Below are 18489 nucleotides of genomic sequence, written 5' to 3' on the forward strand. Positions count from 1 at the left end.
TGCGTCATATATTTATGATGTGTAACTTCGTATGATATGCGTGTGACACGTGTAATTGATTATTTAAGATGCACTGGTTATAAATGTAAACTGGAACAAAAATATAGTCGAACCTCACTGTCTCGAACTCGGTTGAGATGATTTCGCGGCTAACACTTGAATTCAATTCTCACACACACACACACACACACACACACACACACACACACACACACACACACACACACACACACACACACACGTACGCGCGTACGCACGCACGCACGCACACACACACATACACTTTTTTTTAAATTCCTGGATCCGCTTTTGAATGCGAAGTGTGACAAATGAAATATTTATCTCTGAGCTCGCGAATACGTATGGTCATGCATACGATGTTGAAATTCCAGTGCAATATACATGTATCAGGCATGTACGCTTATGTCACTCACATGCGTGAATCTGTGTGAAGTCGGTTGTCTGGCGCGATCCGTCTCTGAAGTATACCCATTTTCTGGTGTCAGCATTTCATGAACTGAATTGTCTTGAGACGAATCAGACTGAGATGCACTGAAACGGAGATAACCACTGACCTAGTTTGCAAACCGAAAGTAGGGAAATACGTACGTTCTTGTTGATGGCTTTAACTGGCAGAACAACTATTTCACTTCCTTATTTTGGATCACGGGGTAACCCTAGACGAAATCACGTCATGATCTTTGTGCGGAGTGATATATAATTGAGCTTGAGGTACAAAACAACATTTCTATGAGCTGCCACAGATGTAAGTACAGTTGGGATTATCTGTTGTGGGTGTTTATATGATGTCTGTTTGTGGTTTGCCTGTGTGGAATGTGTGTGGGGGATGTGAGTGAGTGAGTGTGTGTGTGTCTGTGTCTGTGTCTGTGTCTGTGTCTGTGTCTGTGTGTGAACGTGAATGTGAATGTGAATGTGAATGTAAATTTGAATGTGAATGTGAATGTGAGTGAATCCCAGTAATTTTCGACCATGTCTTTAAAAGAAACATCTCACATTGTATCCGCCCTGTGACAGGGCGCTGTGCCTCACAGTCAGCATCATTTTCGTATCACATGCGGTTTGTGTGGCAGTCCAGGTTGGACGTGACCTTCAGCAGCCCATGCTTGTTGTAACTAACATGTCATCGGTTCCCCAATGCGCAGATCGATGCTCATGCTGTTGATCACTGGATTGTCTGGTCCAGACTGGATCGTTTACAGGCCGCCGCCATATAGCTGGAATGTTGTTGAGTGTGGAGTAAAACTAAACTCACTAAGTTTGGGACTTGATATCTCGAACGTATGGTTGTCTCGAAGTGAAAGCTTGGTCCCAAGGTTTTGATTTTGTGTTTTTCATGATTAGGTGACTGCTAATTTTTAAATCAGCCAGGGAAAATGTATGAACCTGTAGTGAGTGAGTGAGTTTAGTTTTACGCCGCACTTAGCAATATTCCAGCTATATGGTGGCGGTCTGTAAATAATCGAGTCTGAACCAGACAATCCAGTGATCAACAACATGAACATCGATCTGCGCAATTGGGAACCGATGACATATGTCAACCAAGTCCGCATGTCTGACCACCCGATCCCTTTAGTTGCCTCTTACGACAAGCATAGTCGCCTTTTATGGCAAGCATGGGTTGCTGAAGGCCTATTCTACCCCGGGACCTTCACGGGGTTATGACCCTGTAACATTTACGGTATGGTATATTTGTGATTACACTTCCTTAATAAAGTACATGTTCTACTACTTTTATTGGGTTGAGACAACGTCAGTCGTCTAACCCACTCAGCCACCACGGCTTCCACAAACTGACCCTGATTTGTTTCTCTATCTCAGATATCCAGGCGTAGATAACCGCTGTTAAAACAATCTGAAAGCTGATATTCCTAGGGAGGATGAGAAAGTCAACAATGCGGCAAAGTTACCCGTTTGTGTCGTCTCGCACGTCCTAATACGGATGTGTCAGTCAGGGATTTTAATAGCGTCATGAACACCAGTCTGTGTACACAAAGCAGATGGATAGACTCACCACAGTCAGTTTCTACCGATCAAGGAAGTAGCACGCCACGCAGAATTGCTTCCACTGGAAACTTTTATCTGCTACTAAGTGTGTTCTGGCAATTTGGAAATCAAAAAGTACAGACAACTTGACCGTGAAGAGAAGAAGTGACTGTAAGTATGCCAACTTCGCCTTACAGTTGAAAGGATTAAACCAGCTTTGTTCCTGAGATCACAATATTTTGGAGACTGATGAAAAATTCTTTACCGTCTTATATGTAGGACACTTGTTCTACAAAGTACGTTTGTAAAAGTCTGTTCTGACAATCAGGAAGTCGACCACTACAGAGAACTTAAGTTCGCCGGCTTAACCCTACAAGGGTCAGTTATGTAACCTTTTCATGTGTAGTCTTGTCTGATCGGCAATTGAAAAAAAAAAATTAAAGAGGCAGTTGTTTAAATCAGTATGGCAGTACAACTCATCGACCACGTGAAGGAGGAACCGGTCCAGCTTAAAAGTGAGCAGTTCAAATCTGGACACTTTCTCCAGGTCACAGAGGACCTGAAGTTATGTGTCGGCAGTCAAGTAAGCGACTCAGGCAATGTGTTGACTTTTAGGGAATTTACTGCAATGTCCGAGGACTTCACTGACGGTCAGTGTGGGGATTGTCTTGTGTCCATTCAGTTTGACCGCCATGGAGCAAACTACGTGGTATGTCCCTACAGAAAGAGGGCGACATGGGAGACAACCCTGCAGCTTAGGGTTAAGAAGGTGAAGCTTGAGGACACAGTCAACAGAAAGGCCGAGAGAGTCGACAACAAATGTCGCATTTACTGGTTCAAACTCAAATCTTCGAAATCTGGGGCTTGTGTATATGAATCCCTGGCTTATAAAGATTTTTACGTTTCCATTGAGGGGGAAACGGTGCTATTGAGGAAGTGTGCACATGGTATACCTCAAACGGAGAATTTTCAGATTGGTGTATTTCCAATTCACAAGTTTTCAGAGACTTATCATAGAGTAACGACCGAAGAACGGAGAGAGATGGTCAACGGAGAAACACGAAGTATTGCTGTCACCCATGAAGACGATCGTCTTTTTACTTCAGGAGCGTATGTCCTTGGCGATAGAGGTGATGTTCAGTTAACGGATTTACATGCCACTGAAATAAAACACACTGAAGTCTATGAGGGAAAATGCGTCAGTGAGAAATCGAGACACAGCGACACCACTGACATAGAACAAAATGTCCCAGTTGACAAATCTCCCGAAATCAGGTCGCCTGATTCTCCAGAAATGTCGTCTGCATCCTCGCCCGCACAATCTGTGTGTAGGGGAGCTCAACCGTCGACAGTCTCTTACGGGTCGTCTGTTATGCATGAAGAAACGTCATTTTCGATAAAGTCAACGAATATCCGAAGTACACCACCGTCTTTAACTGAACATTCGTCTGGCGCTGACAAGGTGTCGGCTTCAGGGTGTGACCTGTCGTCTGCTTCCCCACCAAAGACACCGGAAGTGATGGCAACTGAGAGAACCACGCCGTCGGTGACTGAAGTCGAAATTAATGTTGATGATTTCGCCAATAACACGCACTCACCTAAACATGCGCCCACAGCACGTGACATTACTAATGAGGTTCGGAAGGATGGTGACAGTTCAAGAGAGCTCACCAAAGATTCCGAAAAGATATCGGCTAAGAAGGAAAAGAAACGAAAGAGACGTTTTGCGTTGTCCAGAATATTTTCGTGTGTGTCATCACGCTCAGCCGACTGAAACTGGAACATATTATGTTCATGAATATTGCTGACAGTACCACTGAGACCTGGAAATATGTTCGTGTTCATGAACATTGTCGATATTATGATTGAGACTGAAACATGTGTTCTGTGTTCATGAACATTGCTGGTATTATGGCTGAGACTTAAGTACGTGTTCTGTGTTCATCAACATTGCTGATATTATTTATGATCGGGGCTTACACATGTGTTATGTGTGCATGAATTTTGCTGATATTACGACTGAGACCTGCAAATATGTTCGTTTTCATGAACATTGTTGATGTTATGACTAAGATTTAAACACGTGTTATGTCTTATGAATTTTGCTGATATTATGATTGAGACCTGGAAATATGTTCGTGTTCATGAACATTGCTGATATTATCATTGAGACTTAAACATGCGTTATGTATTCATGAACATTGCTGATATTATGACTAAGACTTAAGTATGTGTTCTGTGTTCATGAACATTGCTGATATCATTTATGATTGAGACTTAAGCATGTGTTATGTATTCATGATTGTTAATGATATTATGACTGAGACTTAGGTACGTGCTCTGTGTTCATAAACATTGTTGATATTATGACTGAGACTCAAACATGTGTTATATATTCATGGACATTGCTCATATTATAATTGAGGCTTAAACATGTATTATGTGTTCATGAATTTTGCTGATATTATGACTGAGACCTGAAAACATGTTCGTGTTCGTGAACATTGTTGATATTGTGATTGAGACTATAACATGTGTTATGTATTCATGAATATTAATGATATTATGACTGAGACTTAAGTACGTGGTCTGTGTTCATGAACGTTGCTGATATTATGATTGAGACTCAAACATAACATATGTTATGTATTCATGGACATTGCTGATATTATGATGAAGATTTAAACACGTGTTGGGTACTCATGAATATTGCTAACTGAGATTTATCATGGATGTTGCTTTCAGTATCGTATGAAATGGTAATAGCCGTGCAAAAGATATTATCCGTTTCTATTGTTAGTATAGAGTGTTCACTTTGAGCGCCTCCACAGTTGCTAATCAGTTGAGAGTTGTGTATAAATGATTATAGTGGCTTGTGGTGAACGATTATCGATTATAATGGAAGCATTATGCATATTTTTAATGTAATCACCATTTTAAGAGATTCTCAACTTCTTTCTTTATTAATGTGTACTATAACTAATACTACCAAGCAATGAAATGCACGCTTGCAAGAAAGACAATGGATTTGTGATGAAACACTAAAAGTTGTTAAATCTTACAATGCGCATACCTTTGCGCTGTTGAGCGCATGAATATTTATGAGATTAAATGGTGAGTTTACTAAGTCTTCATTCAAGAGCGTTATTGTAAAACAACAAAATCCGATTAATCAAATCGATACATGTGTAATTACTTTATTTAATAAATTTTTGTACTTGCGATTTTATTTACATGATATTATTTGTACGTGTATCCAGATTTACTCACTCACTCACTCACACTCTACAGCAAACCCGAGTTTGATTCCCCACAATATAGTGTATATTGGAAGTCTATTTCGGGTGCAGTTATGAAATGGTTGACATTGCCACATTTGTGGAACATTGGTAGGTCTTGAGTTATCACATGGTTGATACCTCTAGACCAATGTTCTACAAAATGTGTCAAACATTTATGTAAACGGGTAGGTGTTCAGTGACCCCGGATTAGAGGGCTTTTAAATGATCATAAATTAAGTAGCGTCTGTCGGGACCAAATCCTAGTGCCGATATTTAAAGCATGTCGGATTGGAGAGATGCCGGTTTTGAGACTTCCAATGAATTGATTAAGGAAACGACTGTATGAATGCTGAAAAGACTGCCAGAACACGGAAACGATTGTATGAATAAGGAAAAGATTGCAAGAATATGGAAAAGGTTATGGAACATGAAAAATGTCGTAAGGTTAACGTTTGTAGGTAAAAACCTACTGCGTTCTCTGACAGACTTCAGCCCGTTGTTGGTAAGTCTGCAGTTATCGCATGATTGACATCGTCACACTTGTAGAACATTGATACGTCTAGAGTTATTCCGCGGTTGATATTACCTACGTTTGGCCGTTGCTAGCAGATCTGCCTTTATCGCACGGCTGACACTGCCACATTTATTGAACATTGCTAGGTCTAGCTAGGTCTAGAGTTGTCGCCCGGTTGATATTGCCGGCGTTTGTTCGCTGTTGGTGGTAGGTCTGGAGTTAATACACGTTTGACATTTTCACATTTGTACAACAGTGGTAGATCTTGAGTTATCGCCCGTTTGATATTATGTACGTTTGTCTGTTGTTGGTAGATCTGTAGTTATAGCACTGTCGACACTGCCACATTTTAGAACATATATATATATATATATATATAGAGAGAGAGAGAGAGAGAGAGAGAGAGAGACCATATATATATATATGTGTGTGTGTGTGTGTGTGCGTGTGTGTGTGTGTGTGTGTGTGTGTGTACACACAACACACGCATATATATATATACACACACACACATACACACACACACACACACACATATATATATATATATAGTATGGTAGGCTGGACAGACACAAAAGAAATGATATTCATCTTCAATTAGATTCGAATCACACATTTTGCATATTGTATCGTCTCTTTTTATTCCAGCACGTCTACTCGTTTCTATTAACAAATCGTGGGAGGAGCAACGAAATTTTGTAAGTGTGATTTTATATTTCCGAACATTCAAGGATGATAAGTAAGTTTCATTGTAAACAGATTGCTTAAACATCCTGTAATGAAAACATTTACTTGACACAGATAATTGATCAAGCCAAGTCTGGAGATATATATCTTGTAACCTTTGTTTAAAGGATGTGAGAAAATTTGGGGGCGAGTCTATGCACTGTTCAAGCCATACATTGCCGAAACCAGTAGAAAATAGTAAATGTTTAACATCTGTAACCCAATTATGTTTTCTATTTCTATCATACAATATCATCATGTTGTAACATTTTTACGGTAATCTGTAAGATGGCATATGTAAGATTTTTAACCAGTATTTCACTACTTTAAGTTTTGATTCAACATGTAATGGAAATCTTCAACATTCACCGTAGACCATAATGTAGTAGTAGTACCTTTCACACGGAGGAATCTTTTTCTAACGCATCAAATGTTTGGAGTCCCCAAACTTCAGAACCGTATAAAAGTATGGGACTAATCTTAGCATCGAAATTTTTTAAAAATGATTTGTGTGACAAGTTTCCTAAAATATAAATGTATCTAATTATACCAGTTAATACTTTCTTTGCTTGCAGCGATGCATTTCTGACATGTAAGGACCACGATAGGTGGTGTGAAAAATAGACTCCTAGGTATTTTGTCTCTATATACGGTTAGTTTCCATTCATTGCAGTATTTTTCTAATTCATATATTTCTGCTTGTAATCCGCGGATAGTGCTAGAGAAAAGTATTACATCATCAGCAAATAGTAGAAGAAATAGCTGTAATATGTCGGGATATAGCTGGATACGATTTGAACAGTTTTCATGGATCTGCATTGCTAGTTCATTGATAAAGAAAGAAAATAGAAATAAGCTCAAGATACAACCTTGTCTTACCCCTATGTGACTCTCAAAAGTTTCAGATATTTCATTATTGTTTCTCACACTCATCTTTACGTTATCACAGATACTTCTTAAAAGTTTACTCATTTTATTGCTTAAGGAGAACATAAAATTTGGTACCTTTCGTATTTAAGTATCTCTGCATAAGTGAGTGTAAAACAAATATGTTGTCAGTAGTAGTATATCCTTTTCTAAAACCAGCTTGGGATTCAGTTATCTTATCAAAGGATTCTTCCCAGAATACTAAACGTTTATTTATGACGGCTGTGAATATTTTACTGAAGATGCTTAGAAGAGTAATGCCTCTATAGTTTCCAGTTTGATTTTTATCCCCATGCTTATGAATAGGTACAATATATATAAAGTCGCATGTGCTCAGAGAGATTGTCAGTGATAAATACTGACGCTGTGCTTACCACTGGCACTTGTGTCATTGTGCATGTTTCCAGTCAGCTGGAATTAAACAGTTTATAAATTATAAATCGTTGGGGAAGAAGTCCTACCGTTCCTCAAATTTTAGGTAACATTATCGCGCATGGGGCACTTATCATATATTGTAATTAATTTTCGGGATTTTAGGGGTTTTTTTTGTTAGGTCTTGTCCTGTTTTGTTAATGTTATAGTCCTTTATAAATATTTTTTGGACGGGGGAGAGGGGGGGGAGGGGCTGGGATGACTCTTTCCCCAATAACAATGATATTTGACGGGAACACTTAAAGTCTCTCAGAGTGAAACATGTTGTAAATTTGGTAAGACTTCCTCCCGTATCGCCCCTAAACTTTAACAATGAGGAAACATTTCTTCGAGTGGCATATTTAGAAGTCTTTCAGAATGTTAAAATACAATTATAGAAAAGTGTTAAAACTCATTATTATCAGACGAGGGATATATATTCAGGTAATGTGATTTGACTAGGATAAATTTACGAGGGATACGGGTGAAAGTCTTTCCACAGTAGATCCTTCGCCAATAAAGCTTCTCTTCGGAGATGATAGCCGGTCTGGCTTCGAAAGGTTAAGCGTTCGCTCGTTACACCGAAGATCCGGGTTCAATTCCCCACATGGGTACAATGTGTGAAGCCCACTTCTGATGTCATCCGTCGTGATGTTGCTGGAATGTTGCTAAAAGCGGCCTGAAACCATACACACTCACTCATTTCTGGTGTATGACATCATTTGCGATTCATACCAACAACGACATAGTCAATCTACCCGATCCATTTAGTGTCACTTTACAAGAACAGAGATTCTTTTCCGACAGAGGTTAATTGTCATATCTTCCCACGAACGTCTGTTCTCATGCGGTTATATTTCCCGGTTCTCAAAAACCTCCCAGCGGCTAAAAATCGTAACACGAATTATCTTACTTCTTTCTATCCAATCAGAACACGTGTTGCATCGACTTAGATTCAACATGTAACATGTCATATTTGGGATTACACTTTCTTTAGTAAAGAACAAATTCTAGTACTGAGGTTGCGGGTTCGAATCCCGGATGGGACTCAACAGAAAAAAAAGTACTAGAGTTTGTACTTTACGGAAAAAGAGTAATCCCCAACACGACACATGTTAAATCTGACCACTTTCTAGATAGCATTGTGTAATCACAGATTCAACATGACTGATACAAGCAAATGTGGGACCACAAATATCCCTCAATTGTCAGGGACTTGTGTTGATGTGACACACAAAACATTCAATGGTTAACTTTTCCGTTGTCAACGAGGGCGACGGAGATGCCATTGATCCACCATTAAATGACTGAGCTCTGTCTAGAAGAATCATCTGCGCATCGCGCTTGGGAAGAGGTTTTCGCAACCATACGGAAATTACCGAGACCTTACGAATGATCACTTTTGAAATAATGTCGTTGACTGCATAACTAGATTTGATTGCAATCAATCAATGAAAGACTTGTATAAATGTCACTTGAAGATAGGTTTCCTCATTTTTAAAATTCACGGCAAGTCTTGCCCAGTTGATTATCCTGCTTTGGAGACGTGCAAGTGTTTGTATTTTCTTTCACCGTCACATTAAATGCTTCTGAACATATGCTTCCCAATGTTGACACTTATACTGCAGAGCACAGGCAAACTGTAGCGCAAATGGGGTTGCGAAGCATAGAGAATATGACAAGTCTTCTTATATGCGAGCGAAGCGAGCAAAGGTTGGGAACGTACTTTCCTCGCTTCGGATCGAAACATATTTTTCATATCAAAATAAAATATCGTCACCATCAATGGTACACTTCCATTTCCCCACTTGGTTGTGCTCTAACATTTCTTACCCCATATTTAGTCATTACTCACGTGAAATATGTTTCATTCAACATTTTAAGCGCTACCTGGGGTATTCCTTCTTCGCCTCCATTACCCCTGTCAGCTTCCGTTGAACGGAGTGACGGAACAAGAATATGCAGATATTAGAAAGATATACCACATTACCTAATTTTATCATGAACCTGTTGGAGTTTATTTGTCTTATCTGTCGTCACTATTGGTAGAATTTTCGTAACGTTTATTCTACATAAAAACACTTCTGGCAGAATGGGCGAAAGAAGCAGGGGAGGTAACTGTACGTATTCCAACCAGAATAAGACCCTCCTGTTCTTTCGCTCCGTTGAACCGGAAGCTGGAACGGAGAATGGAGGCGAAGAACGCTCTGACGTACCAAGGGGTTGCGCCTAAAATGTTGAATAAAAACTATTTCACTTGAGTAATTGTTCAACATGGGGTTGGAAATGTGAGAGCGCAATCCAGTGCAGAAAAAAGGTGTATACTTTTGATGGTGGCGATATTTTATTTTGACATGAAAAATATTTTTCGAACCGAAGCGAGGAAAGTACGTTGCTTTGCTCGCTTGTAAGAAGACTGGTCATTTTCTCTGTGCTGCGCACCCATTTGCGCTGCAGAGAAACCCCTTTATAGTGACCCTTCTGTGAAATGAGTGAAAGAGAGTAGTTTTACGTCGCTTTAAGTAATATTTTTGTACGCATTAACCACTGTGCTACCCCACTGCCCATGTGATATTGATAAATGCGGCGTACATTCATACCCATTCACCCGTTCCCATCTTTCCCGGTTCGATTTCTTGCACTGCACAACAAAAACAGGTGTCCAGAGTAACTTGTCTGTTCGAAATCAACGATAAACCGCGGTATGGGCGTTGTTCTGAAGGTTCTTGTGTGAAAATATCTAATCAACTAAACGTGATAACAATTATTTCTAATGAGCAACTGAAGAACTAAATATGATAACACCTATACGTAAAATCGAATGTGCGAAGTACTGATTAAATGTTCAAACTTTTTGTTGATGAATTTCTAGGAATTTAACTAAATTTACTAACTCCTAATATCTAAATGCTGACTCTGCTAATGTTCAAAACCCGACTAATACCAAACTAATCTACCTCGAAATATCTAACTTCTAACTTTCTTTACTAAGAAAATCCAACTGATAGTCTAAACTAAAATATCAACCTAACCTAACTTAACTCAAAACGTCTGTAATCTGCGATGTTGAAAAGCCAACTAAAAATGTGTACCATTGAATCTGGGATCCTGCACAGTTCACTCGCACGTAAAGCTCGTGCAGTCGGTGTCTATGGAATGAGCGAAATGGATGTGTTCCTACGAATGTTTGTTTATTCCATAAACATTAACTGAACGAGATGCATTTTTGTGAACACTCCTGAACAGGCGTTGTGGTAGCCTTGTGGTTAAAGCGTTGGCCCGTCACGTCGAAGACTCGAGTTCGAATCCCCGCATGGGTACAATACGTGAATTCCATTTCTGCTGTATCCCTACCGTGATACCACTAAAACGTGAAACCACATTCATTCAGTCAGTCAGTGAGGCAACTTTGTACAGTTGACATTTGCCTAGACCAGTACAACAGCACACGCACACGCACACGCACACGCACACCTGTGGCTTTTCGGTGCTTATTATGCCATTCGCTGTATTGTCTCGAGTGCCATTAGATAACAAACAAACGATCAAAGTCATTATGCTATGCATATTCGTTTGAATTGCATGGACGCTAAAACGTCTGTTAGACGTTGCAAGGCCAGTCTAACCCCTGTGGAACCAGCGGTTAGTACAGTCATTTTGTTTTTACAAACACTATATTACTGACCACTGCAACGACCCGCGCCTTCCACGACGGTGACACAAAACTACAGCTTGACAAGTATTAGATGAGCCAGCGCAGTGAACACGTTTGTGACAAGCAGGCGAAGCCAGTAATCTGGAAGAATGCACTTGGTTGCTACATATGGTGCAATACATGCAATACATACAACTAATGTTTAACATGTGTCTCGTAGAAAGATTTAGTTCAGCAAAACACCATCACGACACGACTCGCCCGAGGAAATTGATCTTTTCAATATTTAGACGACAACCTGTTTCCCTCAGGTTGATCCCATATATGCAGATCGGGGTCATCTAATACTTGGCAAGCAGTAGAGAGGCTACAGCTACTGGCCACCCAGTTTAACACTCGCTGTGAGTCTTGTCTAGTTTCAAGTCGATTTTAGCAATATTCTAGTAATACCACGAAGGGGTACAGCAGAAATGGGCTTCATTCATTGTACCCATGTGGGAAATCGAACCCGGGCCCTTGGTGTGACGAGCGGATGCTTTAACCACGAGGATACCCGACCGCCCTGGTTTAAGTGTAGGAGAAACCACGACTACGATGGTTTACAAGAAATTGTGAACCATGTGAGGAGGGATGTCCCAACAGAACCTGTCTTGTGGGGAACACGTGGTTTAGACTGACGAACGATGTAATTTTTTTTCACAGCGATCCATCGTAACCTAGTGGATAGAATTGCCAATGCTAGAGAGCGAAGGGCTGCAGGTTCGAAACCAGGTGTCGCCACAATATACTGGATGTTTCCAATAGCATGATATTTCACGGTCAATGATAGAAAGACAATTTATTTCAAAACCTTGGTTTAGAAATTATCAATGTGAAATCACATCCGTGGGATTTACAGTACACACCTCTGATTGTATAGTGTAACCTTGTCATGCGATCTTGAAAAGGCTGTCTCAGACGACCGTTATACGCGAGTCAGGTTGATGGTTGTTTGGTATCGGACATCTGTAGTTGGTTTGCAGCCAAACGTACCAATGGATTTCACTTTAAGCGAAAAGGTAAATCGAAAATAGTGAAAATAACGTTGCGAATCCGCATAATTTTACCATGCCCATTGAACATTTAAATCTCAAAATTTTATTTAACTTACGATAAAAGTTGTTTAACAAACGATCATAGATTCAAATCGCTTTATTTGTTTGTATTACAAGGGGGTATGCACATTGAATGAAACACCGAGAGCACATTGTGCTGATCTACGTTAACGCTCACCACGTACCGCACGTGCATTTGTTTCACTGTTCTAACCACAGCGCTTACCCCCTTGTAATAAAAACCAATAATTAGGATTTGAACCTACGATCGTTTGTTAAACACACTTTTATCCTATGTCGAATAAAATTCTGAGCCTTACATTTTCAGCTGGCAAGTTAGAATTAAGAAGACTAGCAACTTTTATTTCACTTTACTTGATTTACTTCTTGTTAAAAGTGAAACCCATCGTTACGTTTTCACTGTAAACAGACTACATGTATATGTACAGATCTTAATAACACGGCTTCAGTCTTCGCCTCCTTTGTCAATATAGGTCCATGACGTCTGACGACATGCTTATAAAAATATTATTAACCGTAATTCGCTTGAACCAAAATGATTAATCTGTTTAACAGATATGACTGTTCAGGGTATTTAGTTCCTTTCAGAAATCTTTTCGCGAAGGTCCTGGAAGAATAAATTTCCTATTGGTGAGTCAACATATCACGATTGTTCCTAAGATAATCCTTTATATCTTCCTTTCCCCAACCCTCGAACCGTGTATTTCTTGCAACTTCCGTTACACCCATCACCCTCCACCCCACCCCTACCGTTTCGTGACATTATGTCTCGCCATATCCCTTACCACTCCCCTCCTTTCCGTGACACTCTTAGGGGTGCGTTGCAAGCCGAAAATCGATTAGCGTAAGCATTTATCACTCTGCTAAAAATGGCGGAGCGATTACGGTTTGCTCGCCAGGCGCTAATAAAGAATGTGTTGTAAGAGTCTCGATGGCGAGTGATGAATTTACGATTGTTGATGACTACATTGAACCTTTGGAGCAAACTTAGGATGCTTGGATGTAAAGTGTTTTTTTGCCAGTTTGGCAGCCAAACAATTTTGTTCAGCCGTCGAATTCAAATTTTCCTAAGCCGCCATATTGGTTTGAGAACGAGGCGACCTCATCCAGCGATTGATGCGATTTCAAGCGGCTGAAAGTTAGCACTCCGTTGTGAGGCGAATCGCTGTACATTGCTTGCAAGCGATTGGTTGTTTGCAACGCATCCTCGGTCATGACCCGATTGTCTCGGGAAACAACGGTTTTTGACACGTGTTGTACAAATAAGGTAAACCTTCGGTGCTATTTTATATTATTTCCCGTGTTATGATATCTCTCCGAAGAGACATTATTTACACCAGGAAACAAAGGCAAGGAAATGTGAAAACAAGTTCGTGACAAGTATCAGGAAAGGAAATATTGTTCCGTTCCTCATGAACGTTGTACGATCAGGCAAATTATCGTCAATGGATTTTATCAATATACAGGCAAAAAGGTTATATTTATATACACCGTGGAAATTGTTAAGCGACCCATCACGTGATTGCAATATCAGGACCGACGGAGAGTCAGCCATGGTGTGGTTTTGTCTGCAAGATTCTTTGATTTGATTGAAACAAATTTTATTCATTCAAGAAAAGGATTGGCAAGCCATCTCCCAATAATTACAATTCATCTTACAACTATCTACACAAGTATCCTACAGAGATAGTGTTATTAAATCTACCAAGGAACCTACAAGCTCTGTTGCCAAAAAAATGCCACTTACCTACTTCATTCGATGCCGAGTCGTGCCTTACTCATCCTCGATAATGTAGGGTGTTATCTCTTCTTCCGGTTAGAGTGAGTGAGTGAGTGAGTGAGTAATGCCACACTGGCAATATTGCAGCCATATCGTGACGAGAACATACTGACATAGAAAAGGAATGCATGTATATTATAAAAAAACAAACTGTCAACGAAGGACAATCAAACAACATTTTTCAGGTAGAAAAAAATCGGCACCCATTTGCCACCATACATTTTTACGAGCATTGTTTAATGACACGACGCTAAAGTGCAGGTCTAATCACGTCGAAACTGAAACAAACGACACTATCACACGTATGAGGATACTGATGCTGCCGTCCATGACACATCCGGACCGTTCGCCAACACAAGGACTTAGACTTCACTACTATTGTTTGTGTGTTTTGTTTGTTGTTTAATGCCGCACTTAGCAATATTCCAGCTATATCGCAGAGGACTGTAAATAACTGAGTCTGGATCAGACAGCCCAGTGATCAACAGCGTGAGCATCGATTTACGTAATTGGAACACGATGACATATGTTAACCAAGTCAATGGACCTCGATGTCCTCAGGAAAAGAAACTCTTAACCATGAAGGCAACTGTAGCCACCAGCAGGGCGGGGAAGAATAGCAGAAACAATGCCATATCTAAGCATTTGCTGACTCGTTTCCAGGTCATTGCGTCATCACATTGACAACGTCTGTCAGCACAAGGCAATGACATACAGTTTGATTTAACAATCTTATCCATACTGTCATTGTTTTTCTGGTTATCAGAACGGCTGACTGATTCTGATGACTGGCGTTCATTTTTCTTTCCACGACAAAGAATTCTTTCAGTAAGTCTGGTCACATTCGCGACAATAACCGGAACTTTTGTTTCGGGTTTCTTGTAGAGCCTCGTTATGACAATCGCTAACCCGACGAAGGCTGAGCTGACTACGAGGCTGGCGATCAAGATTAAGGAGAGACTGGATGTGGTTTTGGACGTCTTTGGAAGCATGTTGGTGATGTATGACATCAGGACGCCATACGCCAGGAGGATGGTGACGGCAAAGCCAATCTTCTCCCCAGAGTCAGCGGGGATGAGAAACACGCATGAGTTAAGGATGGCAAGAAGGGCTGCAAGAGAAAGGTGACCGATACAACATATGGTAATAAGTGAATGTCCGTGTGGGTTTCATTGTGAGGGGCACATAGAGAAACAGAGAGAGGCAGACGCACAGAGAGGCTGAAAGAGGCAGAGAGGCACACACACACACACACACACACACACACACACACAACACACACACACACACACACACACTCTCTCTCTCTCTCTCACACACAGACAGAGAGAGAGAGAGTCACTAAGAGAGTGAGTGAGTTAAGTTTTTCGCCACACTCAGCAATATTCCAGCTATATGGCGGCGCTTTGTAAATAATAGTCTTGGCCTGACAATCCAGTGATCAACAGCACGAGCATCTATCTGGGAACGGATGACATGTGCCAAACAAGTCAACGAGCCCGTTAGTCGCCTCTTACGACAAGCATAGTGGTACTGAGAGAGAGAGAGAGAGAGAGACAAAAAGCGACAAAGAGACCCCGAGAGAGACAAGGAGAGAGCCAGAGAAACGCAGAGACGGCTACCTATCTTGTAGTTATCGTATTATTCATAAGTGACAGCGAAAGCATTATCTATGTTCCATTTTAAAACCTTAAAACCCGATCCGATCTTAGTTTGGTTTTGTTAAGTTGTGGGAACACCACACTCAGGAATATCCCAGCTACATGGCGGCGATCGGAAAATAACCGAGTCTAGACCAGATAATTAATCCAGTTATCAACATCATGAGCATCGATCTATGCAATTGGGATACGATGACATGTGCAAACAGCCTTACTATCCGATCCAGTTAGTCGCCTCTTACGACAAGCATTGGAATCCAAATCTTCACGGGTCTGATACAGGCAGACAACGGGGCCCAGGATAAACAGACCACGTGTAGATGTTTTCGCGCGAACTCTTTCTTTGCCGGACCGTCATGACAATGCGATAAGCAGACCTTGGAGTTGGTGTGACAGACAACGAGAAGCATACCTGTTGGTAAGATGATGTTGCTGAGGACGAACTTGGGACGTCTCTTCAACGTCAGCTTCATCACAACGCCAGGCTTGCTTGACTTGTCCGGGTACCGGATCTCACTGGAGACGTCTGTCGAGACCAACTTCCATTTCCCGTTAGCCCTGAAACTGCTAACGCCAACCGTAGACGCCTTGGGAAGGAGATTCACAGCAGCAAGCAAGTAGTCCCAGAGTAAAAGCTCTACCCTACACTCCTGGGTGTCAAAGGGAAATGCACTTGTATCTATTTCACAGTACACGTCAAAATTGGCCCCAGGTTTCCACCTGACGGTTCCGTTTGAAAACACATGTACAAGATCTGTACTATCTGTGACTGGGTTGAATGTTGACATAGTATTGGCAACGGCGACATTGGGCCGCCAGATTTGGTTTGCGGGCGGGTTGATCGACGAAGTACCGCCGTACTGCATCGGGTCCCACGTCAGGAACGGGTCGTGCCAAAGAATGTCCAGCCACGCCGTGAACGACAGATTTTCCGACACCTCATCAAAGTTGGTGATTGCGACGATGTTGAGTTGGATGGTGACGTTCATCTGGTCAGTTTGGTTGAGAACCGGGCGGATGTAGGGGTTGTGTGACCAGATCTTATCGTCGAACAGACGTTTTATGTCGTCTGCGTCTTGAGCAGACGACATCCACCATAGACGCAACGACAGCAAATATAAGACAAAGGTTTTCGCCGCCATTTTGAAACGTGTTTGGCAAAGATGAAGTCACGTTAGAGTTATGAAAAGCAGCAGAACTTCACTCGATGTTGTAGATGGGCTTATTGTCGCAACGATTTCGTGAATGTTAAAATCTTCTCACTCGTCCACTCTTATTGTTTCTAAACTTTGTTTACAGTTCCACTGTATGTGTAAACAACCACTAACCTGCAACATAACAGTGAACAACAGAAGGTGAAAACTCACTTGTGAAAATGGCAATGACATTTGAGGCAAAGCAGACTGATTCCATAGTACAACTAGGTTACCGTGGAGAAGTGAGTACGGTTTATGCCGCTTTTAATAATTTTCCAACAATATCACGGCGGGGAAACCAGAAATAAGCTTCTGACATTGTACCCACGTGGGAAATCGAACCTGGGTCTTCTGTGTGATGAGCGAACGCTTTAATCAGTAAGCTACTCCACTAGGACACTAAACATCTTCGTACCACGGCGGTGTGAATCGGTCATAATATCAATCACTTGATTACCTGTCTGGACTGGCAGGCAGTCGTACAAACTGGAATATTTGTGAGTTAAGTAATAATAAACACGTATCCAATACCTCTGGCGATAAATATGAGGAGAAATACGTCTTCGTGCAATCGAAGCAAGAGATTTAACTCTATGCTCTATCTCAATACAGGGCGCATGTTATGCATATTTTGAAATCTGAATCTTTACGTAAATATATGTATGTACTTACCTAGAAATGCCTATACCTGTGTATTACCTCATCAGCCGTTGCTATAATTGTAGCTAAGCGCAGTTCTCAGTTTACAACGTTTGTAGTCTTTGACCACTGCGATAAATGAGTAAATGACGAATGGCCGGAAATAGAATATGCAGTAAACTATTTGACTCCGGTGATCACATCGCGACAACGAGGTTATCAGTGCGTGACGCCACTGACAGTACTCCACGCGCCAACAGATGGACATCGGGATGACCGGTCATTTAGACTATTGTCGCATGACATTCATCACTTATTCATCAGTTAATTGAACTGATTTGACAGAAGGATCAAAGCGATGTGAATTGTTTCCATCGGGAACCGTCAATCTAAGGTCTGACGTTACCCGACGTGTAGATGAATTGACATGCACATAAAGGGGGCGGATATTGGCATTTCCAGCACGTTCCGTGCACTATGAGTGAGTGAGTATGGTTTTGCGCCGCTCTTAGCAATAAACCAGCAATGTCATGGCGGGGGACACCGGAAACGGGTTTCACATACTGTACCCATGTGGGGA

General features: G+C 41.1%; 2 protein-coding genes across 2 annotated transcripts; one reads left to right on the forward strand and one right to left on the reverse strand.

Annotated features, from left to right (window-relative positions):
* The first annotated feature begins 686 nt into the window (after positions 1-686).
* LOC137283432 (uncharacterized) lies at positions 687-5226 on the forward strand. Its single transcript, XM_067814909.1, has 2 exons — positions 687-766; positions 1840-5226. Exon 2 carries the CDS (start codon positions 2468-2470, stop codon positions 3776-3778), a length of 1311 nt encoding a protein of 436 aa, XP_067671010.1. The 5' UTR covers positions 687-766; positions 1840-2467; the 3' UTR covers positions 3779-5226.
* A 9437-nt stretch (positions 5227-14663) lies between these two features.
* On the reverse strand, positions 14664-17216 carry LOC137276301 (acetylcholine receptor subunit alpha-type acr-16-like). Its single transcript, XM_067808217.1, has 3 exons — positions 16487-17216; positions 15323-15524; positions 14664-14691 (listed from the first exon to the last, which is right to left on the reverse strand). Exons 1-3 carry the CDS (start codon positions 17214-17216, stop codon positions 14664-14666), a joined length of 960 nt encoding a protein of 319 aa, XP_067664318.1.
* Between the last annotated feature and the right edge of the window lie 1273 nt (positions 17217-18489).

This window comes from Haliotis asinina, chromosome 1 (assembly GCF_037392515.1).
Source record: "Haliotis asinina isolate JCU_RB_2024 chromosome 1, JCU_Hal_asi_v2, whole genome shotgun sequence".
NCBI classification, from domain to species: domain Eukaryota; kingdom Metazoa; phylum Mollusca; class Gastropoda; order Lepetellida; family Haliotidae; genus Haliotis; species Haliotis asinina.